General features: G+C 35.1%; 2 protein-coding genes across 2 annotated transcripts; both read right to left on the reverse strand.

The window, feature by feature from the left end:
• Positions 1–221: 221 nt before the first annotated feature.
• LOC110423021 (uncharacterized) lies at positions 222–5,389 on the reverse strand. Its single transcript, XM_021437115.2, is given in 6 exon segments — positions 222–730; positions 2,065–2,199; positions 3,082–3,113; positions 3,116–3,137; positions 3,789–3,923; positions 4,830–5,389. Coding segments are annotated over 6 exon segments (690 nt in total). The 5' UTR covers positions 5,130–5,389; the 3' UTR covers positions 222–664.
• A 617-nt stretch (positions 5,390–6,006) lies between these two features.
• On the reverse strand, positions 6,007–9,585 carry UNG (uracil dna glycosylase). The gene is made up of 6 exons (XM_021437114.1): positions 9,042–9,585; positions 8,712–8,870; positions 8,532–8,562; positions 7,862–7,997; positions 6,704–6,787; positions 6,007–6,328 (listed from the first exon to the last, which is right to left on the reverse strand). Exons 1-6 carry the CDS (start codon positions 9,519–9,521, stop codon positions 6,262–6,264), a joined length of 957 nt encoding a protein of 318 aa, XP_021292789.1. The 5' UTR covers positions 9,522–9,585; the 3' UTR covers positions 6,007–6,261.
• Positions 9,586–10,589: the final 1,004 nt, after the last annotated feature.

Raw genomic sequence — 10,589 nt, forward strand, 5'->3', positions numbered from 1 at the left:
TTCAATGCTTTTCACTATGGTTTGGAACCAGGCCAGCAGAAATTGAGATGGAATGGGTGGAGAAGAAAAGGTGGGACCAATTTACATATATTTCTATAGTATTTCTCTTCCATTAAAATTTGGAGTTTGAAAATAATATAGGATTAAAAGGGCAAGGTGAGAAAGGTAGAACATGTAGAAAACAACCCTCTTTTATTTAATTTGAATAGGAAAGAAGAGTAGAGTAATAAAATTATAAAGTTTCTGGGGTAATACTATAACTATACCCACAAAGTGGATTCATCAATAAGAAGGAAAAAAGGTTTACAAGTAAGAAATCTCAAGCTGAAAAAGTTGGATGCTCTGCTAGATCTTCTTGATTTTAGGGCAATTTAGAATCATCTGATTCTCCTCCAAACTCTCCACTCTCTTCATATTGGCTCCAAGCACATATAGGATAATATAATTTTGCAAAATTAAACATTAGAGCACACACTATTGCCTTTTTAAAGTCTTGAAACATGATGTTTACTTGCAAGGCATTCCATTGGTTATTACTGTTTAAGCTAAGTAGAGAACTAGTAGTAAAACAATTTTCCATGGGTTGCTATGGATTCAAGTGAGGCAAAAAGATCATGTAACTACAAATTAAATTCAGCGGACGATGCTCGCTCACTTGAACAATCTACTTGTAAATCCATTCATTTGCACGACCTCCAGACTCATCCATGTCTATAAATATGCTGACTGCCTGCATAACATGGGAAAACCATATAAACATGAATGCATGGAATAGTGATGTAATCCAACTCAACCACATAGAAAGAACACTTGGGTTCAGCTTATAAAACAGCATTTTGCTAGCCAGCTAGTTGTAAGGACATATGCTATCAGTGATTCCAAAACCCTTTAGCCACCATTGTGCAGCAGTAAACTTGCGTGTATGAAGAAAGGAAATAAAACATTCATGTTTTAGGGCTCAATCAGACTCCAAAGATTAATATGATTTCATGTTTTCATCAATTCTGATTTGAAAAATATTTATACACCACTGAAGAGTGTCCATGTGCGCTCCACATGGAAAATTCAAAACAATGTTATATTTCGTGCATGGCATAGACACGGTGTGTTCTCATCGGCTCAATGCCAAGCAGATTGGGTTAACAGTGTTAGCTGTTAGACTAACTTGATACACAGAACTAAAGTTTGCTACCACATCGAATATATTTTTAATTCAGGTAACACATTAGACATTTTATAATACTATGGAGGCCAAAGGAGTAATCATTCCTACATTTATCAAATAACCTTTGCAAGGCAGTGATAAACTCGATAATCTCCTTTGGTTGCAAGTGAATAATACTCTTATTGGCCATTGCACAATGCTGGCTTCATTCAAGAAATCAGAACCTTCATAAGCAAATACGTTGCCTTATCTTCAGCAATCTTCAATTATATTCTTGATAGCTTCCCAAACTTGTATAACAAAACACTCATTAGATTGCTTGCAAGTGCAATAACTGATTACCCTTTCATTTTCTTAAATACCACTTATCCACCCCTAGTTGCATTGATGTGGCTATTTAAGTATATAATAGCTCCCTAGAGGTCTCTCTTACTTACAAGGCAGCTTCACCTAAATTTCTTGTTTGAAACTAACATATAATCCCCAATTAGCAAAACAATCCCCTATTTTGCTGCACTCCACAAAAATAGGTTCACTTAAAATATGTGAAAAGCATCTTTCAGAATTTGCTTCAATCTTGCACTCCAGTTTTGATCTTTCCTCTATAGATTGATTCCTGTATATGGGTTGCAAAAACACTAAAGCAGTTAAACTACTCACAAGATCCCATCATCTCCTTTCTTATATGGTCCCTAATCCATTATCCTATATGTTACTAGATAAGCAAGGACGGTATATTTTCTAGCAGAGCAGGTTTAGAGCAACAATTTTTGTCAATCTAGATGGCAGCATTTATTTTGCTTGCAACATTTCCCTCAAATGCAGCCCTGTAATGAGTACTTCTCCATTTGGCTGTAAGTCAAGCAATTGATGGACAAAACTTAAGCAAAAGACTCTACCTTTCCTATTCGAGGCCGCTCTTTCAGTTTTGCTAAGCTGTTTCGAATGTGCGAGACCGCTCCCCAACATTTCAATGTGTTTGCCACATCATCAAGCCTTAGAAGATATTCTTCTTCAGTCAAGGGAAATGATCTCTTCACACAAAAGAAAAGATGAACTTAGCACATGCATATAATGCACGCTAATATCAACCAAACATGCCAGTAAAGCTTCTCCATTCTTGCTCAAACATTGCATGATATCATGGCAAATACACACCAGGAAACAAATTGGGGCATTTTTCCCAAAAATTTAACGACATAGGTTTAACTAGACAATAGAATAACATAAATGTCAGTTAATAATAAAAAAAGGATAACAATATTCATAACCTCATTGAAATCAAATTTTTGTAAGCTTCCTTCATATTTTGAGAAAGAAAAACTTAACAGTCACTTTAAGTTATTTGAAGCAGTACCAAGGTTTCAGATTTAGTTTCGACATTATCATTAATCAGACTTGGCAGAACTTTGGACAGCTAGTGGAGATTTTGTCATAAATGCATCAAATGGAACACAAGGTTTATGTATAAAGAAAAGCTAGAACCATAAGGGCATTTTGGTTGATAATATGTAGCTAGAGACTAAGGTTTCATTTACAAGATTATAGTGAGCAATTCTATAATAATAATTTTTTCATAAAGATTTTTTTTTTTGGGGGGGGGGTGGTGGGGGTGTGGTGTGGGTTGTGTTGTGGCAGGGGCAGAGGGGCCATATATGGTGGGCATGTCAGTGCAAGTAAAAGTACCGAACACCAAAGTCATCACAATTTATGAGGAGAGAAGTGAAAAAAAAGGCCTGGTTAAATGAGCAAAAGTTTTTAGGTCTCAAGGAAACTCTGCAATTAGTGATTTCAAGAAGTTTTTATATACAAAAAATCATAATCAGCTCAACCAGTTTTAAAACTTAGTAATATTTCTTGTAATGTGATATTACGACTTTTTAAAGGCACAACTCTGTAGCTCACAATCTGCTTACCTGCTCCATATACTTCCACATAACATTCAGTGAAGGAGATTTCTTCCCATGAACTCCTAAATTAAGGCATGCAAAGGTAAACTCTTAGTCCACAATAAATATCTGAAGCAACACAAAGTACCAACAGAATAAACTGTTAATCCAACCACCATGGCACAGTACTGAATGAAACTTTAGAATATGCAAATATGGTGTTGAACTCTAAATTTACACCTATTTAGGGCAGTTCACCTAACTTGCCTTCCACAATAAGCAAGTCTTAAACCATAATCAAGTTATGCAATACGGAGAAAGCATATATTCGTTATCAAATATCATTGCGTTATCTACTATTGCTGTCATAAACTTGTTAGTCTGCATCCTATAGTTAGAAGGCCCACATGGTTTTGCAAACGGTGGACATAGAGATTTTCTCTTTACCACATCAGACAAGGTGATAAAAACCCGTAGATAATTCCAAATGAAATGCTGAAAAAGGGACATCATGGAAAGAAATTCTATACAATTGAGCTACATGTTGGGGCACCATTAATGACATTCATCAACATTCTACACATGAAAGGACCATTCCAAACTTTTGCTTAGCGAAACCCAAATCTCATTATAAGTTATCATTTCAAAAAGCATCATCAAGAATCCAAGAAACTATAATTTAGAAGAAGTAAAAACAAGCTAATAAAGCCATCTTCTCCTTTGGAAATGCATACCTTCTTTATCAATTGAACATCATAAGACCTGCCATATTTGTTCCTAATAAGAGTTGCAAGGTCTAAGCCATTAAACGTGGAATCATCTGCACCAACTATTCGTTCAAGGTTTTCTCGAAGCATTTCACTGTTTATCTGAGACAATTGTAAAACAGGACCATCAATAAACACAAACCACTAGGCACACAATAGGATCTTGTCTGTAAAAAGAGAAACCTGGAATGAAGTTTTGTCCACAAAGAACAATCTATAAAAAGAAGATCACGTGAATCCACCAAATTACTAATTATAGGACAAAACCAGCTTCTAGTTCATCCATAAATTCTATCAAAATGCCAGTCCACTCCAGTAAAATGGACATATACCTGACCCAACGCAGCCAGAATTTGCCTAAACCCAACCTGACCCTACCGGCAATAACTGAAAAGGTAAATAACCAAAATCCAGCCCCTATCAACATAAACTTCAAAAGTCAACAGCTTGAACCAGACCTTGACACAAACCTGAAGCAACTGAAAAAAATCAAAACCCATAATTGACCCAGCCAACCCCATTGCCATCTCTATGGATATGGCTTTTTAGTGTTTATAAACCAAAATTCAAAGATAATACCCCATCATTTTAACCTTCATGAGTAAAGAATTCAACAATTACAGGAGTTAAAGAGTAGGAGATTCCCACTTGAGCTTAAATCAAGTGGCAGGGTGGGGCGTGTTATCACTAGAATTCCTAGGTTCAACCCTTACCTTTGTACCAAAACAAAAAAAGGAGCAGGAATGACCCTTTTTAAGTTATAAAGGTAATGTAATTGGCTATTACGATTAATGGCATATTAACAAAGTAAAATCCCATAGGCAAATTCCATGGCTTTCAATATTTTACAAGCATATAGAATGATTGACAGCAGACTAGAACAGCAACCAAACATGCTTATTCAGCGAATATGAATAATTGAATACCTTGAGCTCAAAGACATCATCTTGCAACAAACAAAACGGAAACTTTATTTTCTATTTTATTAAAAAGAGAAGATGAACGTACTCCTGCGGTCTCGCCTTGTGAAGATTCTTTCTTGTCATTCCCATCCTCAGCGTCATCTGGGTCCGCGCCATCATCATCCACGGCACTGGAAAAGATGGGCCCACATCTCCCACGACTTTGGGACGTACTAGCAAGGTATTGACCCTGGCCCTGCGAAAAACTAAATCCTCCCAAAGGAAAATAGTACGGACCACAACATCCCAAGCTTGGAACCTTACAAAATCTTCCCCTGCCCTTGCAGACGTGCTCCGAAACTCCAACCGACCAATTACAACTGTGACTTGATAAAAAGCTCGTCATTTTATCCTGTAAGTTTTGAAAGTCTCGAAAGGTGAAGAAGAAAAGGGGAGGTGGGGATGGTGAAGAGGAAGAAGGAGAAGTCCCAAAGTAAGAGAAAAGCAGAGAAGAGGAGTGATGATGGGTGTTGAAGAGAAGAGACAAAGACAGTCATTTTTGTTGGGGAAGGAAAGAGTTGTGGTTTGGCTTTCAGATAGCGTAACCGTGGACTACTCATCTATTCTTCTCCACTCAATCACCACCGTTGCCTCAATGCCTTTCACGGCTCCTTTGGAATTGACTGAATTTTTCCAACAAATATATAAATAGAATTTCAACTTTAATAAATATAATAATAAATTTACCACATAATTTTATACTTTTAAAAATAAAAAACAATTGACTCCCGCAACGGAATATATAATTTTGATGAATTTACATAAAAAATAAATAATTTTTATAAAGAAATTTAAATGATTGGTTTTTCTAAATTATTAAACAATTACATCACATTCGCATTATATCAACTTTTTAGTTTTACAATCTCTTTTCTTGTTCTTATGGTATAATTACTGGTTATTTTTTGGGTTATATAGTCTTTTATTAATTACTGTAATATCATCTTAACAAGTGCCTAAGCACTCTTTAGCATTTGCCTTATAATATTATGGTGGATTGAACTACAATTGCTAATGATAATTAGGTTTTATCTAAGCCACAAGAGTGTTTCAAAATTTTTAAAACACAGCTAAGCTCATTGAGCAAAACTTGTAATATTGTAGCATACTAAAACCTTGAAGTAGGCCAACATTTAAGGCCAGACAAGGGGTATCTCAAAAGGGGAGTCTTCCATTAGCAGTTTAGTGCTAAAGAGATGAAGTAATTAGTAACTCAATAAACAGATAGAAAACAGAGTCAGCAATAAGCATGATATCATTGGACAATATTAGCTACATGATGTACAAAATTTGGCTCCTAAAGCCAGCTGAGGATCACTGAACGGTGACAAGCATATCACAAAAAGTGTCTTCTGTAAATAGGCAAACAAAATTTGTGCAGTGAATCCCCATAACTTTTGCCTTTCTAGCAAAATTCAAGTGGAAGAATATCGATTAGTTTGCATACAAACTGAAGGCGCGAATGATGACCCTTGAAATCAAAGTTGCCAATCTATTGGGGGAATCCCCATTTGCTCCAACAGCTGGTTTGTGCGAGAGAAATGCCTGTTTTAAATGTTACAAAAAAAGTGATAGATATCAGACAAAATAGCATCATAAATTCACATCTTGACTTAACCATAGTCATTTACAAGAGACACCTAATCTTATACAATCTGCAAAGAATTAAGATCTCAATGCTATAAGAGTGTGTATATAGCAATCAAATAAACATAAAAGGGCACATAATCACTGTTCAATTGTTTGTGTTTACCTACTATTTGATGCTGAGTTCAATCCATTGTTGTTACCACAAAACACAATCTCAAAAAACCAAACAATCCCATCTCACAATCCAAAAAACCAATATTATATATATCAAAACGAGCAGTGTGTAACTCACAAAGAAGTAAGCTTGTTTCTCCCCAAAAGCATACTAACCTGCAACCAAAGAAGCCTCTATTTGCAGATAAACCAGAAGGATGTGCTGCTTTGAGAATGTGATGCTTTGTCTGATCAATCAACCTGTGACAGATTAAGAGAAGTCTCAACCAGGTTGTCAATGTGGTCATGGCGAATGCTTTAGTTCCCCCATTGAAACAGTGCACCTTATACTAATTGTTGTAGTGCAGTATCTCAAATTTACCAACATAGTGTGATAACAAGATAAACAAATTATAATAGCAGATTTTCTAAAATTCCACTACTTTACAAACTTATAATAAGATGTGTTACATGGACTCAAGTACAATATGCTGACACAGTGCCTTACTCAAAATTCAGAGTCACAAATTCAGCTAAGGAGTCCAAAAGTGGAGTAGGGTATCTTGGACACATCTTACAGTTTTCTCATGAAATCATTCATAACTAGCACTTACAACCAAAATTTAGGAATGCCACACAATTAAGTGGAAGATATTCATTAATAATTTCTTTTGATTTTAATTTTTGTAATGATTTTCACTGTGATAGACTTTGCATGATGAATATAAGCATTAGAGGGTCAGAAATGTAGGTAGCCTTATCAGCCCAAACCCAAAAGCAAACTAAATATCCTAACAATTAAGTTATAAAGATTTACTGTCACAAATACTCAACCAAGTCATAGGTCAGATCTGCCATCTATATCATTTATCTTTCACTTCTCCTCTCTACCTCATTCTCTCATCTATAACTCTCAAACACAATGCATTGCTCCTTTCCTTTCTTCTCCATTTTTTCCCTCTTTCCTCATTTTTTCTTGAGCAATTCGAAAAAGATCTACTGGTTTAGGACGAGCATCAAATTGAGTGAGAGGCAACAAGATTCAAAGAAACCAAGTCCATGCAGCACTGCCATGTCAGTCACATATTCCCCACCCACACACATGTTGTGTTGAGTTGACACTTGTATAGAGCCTAAAATGGCAAGAACATATAACACAGAAAATAAGTGAGGATAAAATATTGAATGGAATTTATTCTGGCAATAATGAGTTGAAGAGCAGTATTTAACTTCGGAAGGAAACAAATAAAAGTCCTACAATCATGAATATAGAAGACAGTGGGGGGAGGGAGGGGAGGGTTCAACCATTAATACTACGATTGAAAAGTAGAAAACCTGGATTTCTCTTGAGCTGAGTTCCCCCAGAGGAGGAAAATAACTCCTTCCTTCTTTTGTGAGATAGTTCCAATAATAGCATCAGTAAATTGCTCCCATCCTTTCTTTGCATGAGAATTAGCTTGGTGCCTCCTAACTGAATATCAAGAATGAAAACAAAAACATCAGGAAAGCTATAAATTAGAGCAAGAGGGATAACAATAACCAAAAATAAAGCTTCATCTCCAAAGGAGGTGATGCCCTGAAGTCTTAAAGCATTCCACAGGTTACAACTGTATAACATGACAATTACTTTGTTATCTAAACAAGCACTGCACCTATGTTAATGTCCACAGCCTTTCAAATCCTAAAAGAGATAACACATTGAAAAAATTGTACCGGCGTCTAATTCTGAACGAAAATGTGGAATATACAGACTTCTCCTGGTGGTTTTAAGCTAAGCTTCTTTCATGAACTCGCTATGACAATATGTGTTTGCTATACAGTTCCCTTTTAATTCATATCATGTATAACTTTACCGGTAAACCAGCCTTTACCAAACCATTGCCATAATCATCTTTCCAGGAATCTAATCAACAACTTATTTCCATGAGCAAAGTCATAAAAATCCAATTATAAGATCACGTAAAAAAATATATATCAGAATCTCAAGTGTGGATAAGAACATCACCTGTGAGAACAGTGTTGAGCAAAAGAACACCCTGCAAGATTGTAAAAATTAGTGTCAGCATGTTTTTATTAAAACAATTAGAGAAGAAGCTAATGGTAAAAAATCTCTATTTTTATTAGTAGGTTCAGTTACTGGTGCACATTTTGGTGCTTGTGATATTAGATTGAGTTGAGGATTCACCTGAACAGCCCATTTCTCTAGATTTCCATTGGACGGAATCGAACAGCCAAGATCTTGCTTAAGTTCCTTAAATATATTCACCAGACTTGAGGGAACCTTCACTCCCTCTGGCACAGAAAATGAAAGCCCCATCGCTTGACCAGGTCCATGATAAGGGTCCTGAAACAACAATTTCATATGCTCATAATCATCAATAAAACTCTGCTCTAGTTTCGGGCTTTTATCAATGGTCATGTCACGTCTCCATTTAACTACAAATACAGCACTGAATTTGTATAAATTAAATTATACTAATCAATTGAATTACTTGGTAAAGATTTTGAACCGTACCTGTCCAATAATAACTGCTTTGACCCTGCTAAATGGAGTAGAATTAAGGGCATTGAAAATCAAGTGCTGGGGAGGATAAATGGGCACGCTGCCACTGGATATCTCTCTCTCAACAAATTTGCACAAGTTAGTAGCGTAAGGCTTCTGCAGCTCTCCGGGTAGGGCCTCGAGCCACGTGCCCTCCACCAAGAGTTCCTCCAGTTTGACGAAACCCGATCCTTCAACCTTGGACTGCGACACCTTCTGGGAACAGATTTTGAGGTTGCGTTTTGATTTGGCGACGCATTTGTTAAATTCCATGCGAGATTTTTGCTCGGCGGTAAGAGAGGGAAAAGGTTGGTGATCATCGGAAGGAGTGGAGAGTCTCTGACGCTTGGCTGGGCCTGGGTTTGCTTGGAAGAAATCTGTTATGGTTTTCGAGGAGGCGGCCATTGCTCTGGCCTGTAGGGAACACGGCGAGGAACCCAAACGAAGGAGCATCAATTGGTAGTGAAGGGAAGGATTTGGAGGGAAAACCAAAGAGGGATTAGGAGGGAAAGGTGGAATCTTTGGACCTTTCGTCACAGTCTACTGGTGGCCCAAATTATAATAATATCGAAAACTACACAGTTATTTTTCAACTTGAGCAATCAAGTGTCTCCAACTTGGATTAATAACAACCGGAAAATTATGTATTTACCCCCTAAATTATGACAAATATTCAATTTGATATTCAAAATTTAAAGATTTACAATGCTTATGTTCAATTTTTGTTTCTGTTTATTAAAATGCACACTTTTGAACTCCGTTAATGACATTTCTATTAATTTATTACGGATTATATTTGATGTATTGCCCTTACTAAAATGTATTATTTTAGTAACAAAATAAATTAACTATTTTTAAATATTTAATAATAAATATAAATTTTTTCACCTTCTATTTTTTTCATTTTATTTTTATTTCAATTTTACGCTAAATTTGAAACAAAATTGAAATTTTTTATTTATTTTAAGAAATGGAAATAAATATTTTAATAATTAATATTTATATATTAATATAAATATTTAATAATATTTATTTTTTCATTTTATTCAAAATAAATATTTTAATAATTAATATTTATATATTATATTATTTTTGTCATATTATTATTTAGAGTAAAATACTCTTATTTTTAAAATTTAATTGAAATTACACGAAGTTTTATTAATTTTCAAAATATACACTTCGTTTCAAACAAATATTTTGTGTTGGACATATAAGTTTAGCCATTAGTAATTTTGTCAATTTATTGGCATGGTAAGCGTAAAAAGACAATTTTAATTTTAATTAATTTTTATAAGTATTATTATATAATGTTATTATTTTTTATTAATTAATAAAAAGCTCCCATTTAGGGAGCACCGGTTCTCTCCTAAAGAGCTTGATTCGGTTCTCCCTTAGGGAGGCCCGATCAGGCTTAAGGGGAGCACCGGTGCTCCTCTTTCTTGGTGAGTTCACCCTATTTTTTATTTTTTAAATATAATAATAATTTTTTAAATTAATAAATAAAAAAATATTTTAGTT

This window comes from Theobroma umbraticum, unplaced genomic scaffold (genome assembly GCF_002168275.2).
Source record: "Theobroma umbraticum cultivar Fairchild unplaced genomic scaffold, ASM216827v3 scaffold_20.0, whole genome shotgun sequence".
In the NCBI taxonomy this organism is placed as follows: Eukaryota; Viridiplantae; Streptophyta; class Magnoliopsida; order Malvales; family Malvaceae; genus Theobroma; species Theobroma umbraticum.

Excerpts from the sequence above, each read along its gene's own strand:
- UNG (XM_021437114.1), bottom strand. The coding sequence starts at position 9,521 with ATGCTCCTTCGTTTGGGTTCCTCGCCGTGTTCCCTACAGGCCAGAGCA. Across the intron at positions 8,871-9,041 it reads AAGCAGTTATTATTGGACAG|GACCCTTATCATGGACCTGG; the intron begins GTACGGTTCAAA and ends TTGTTGTTTCAG. Across the intron at positions 6,788-7,861 it reads TCAGCTCAAGAGAAATCCAG|GTTGATTGATCAGACAAAGC; the intron begins GTTTTCTACTTT and ends AATCTGTCACAG.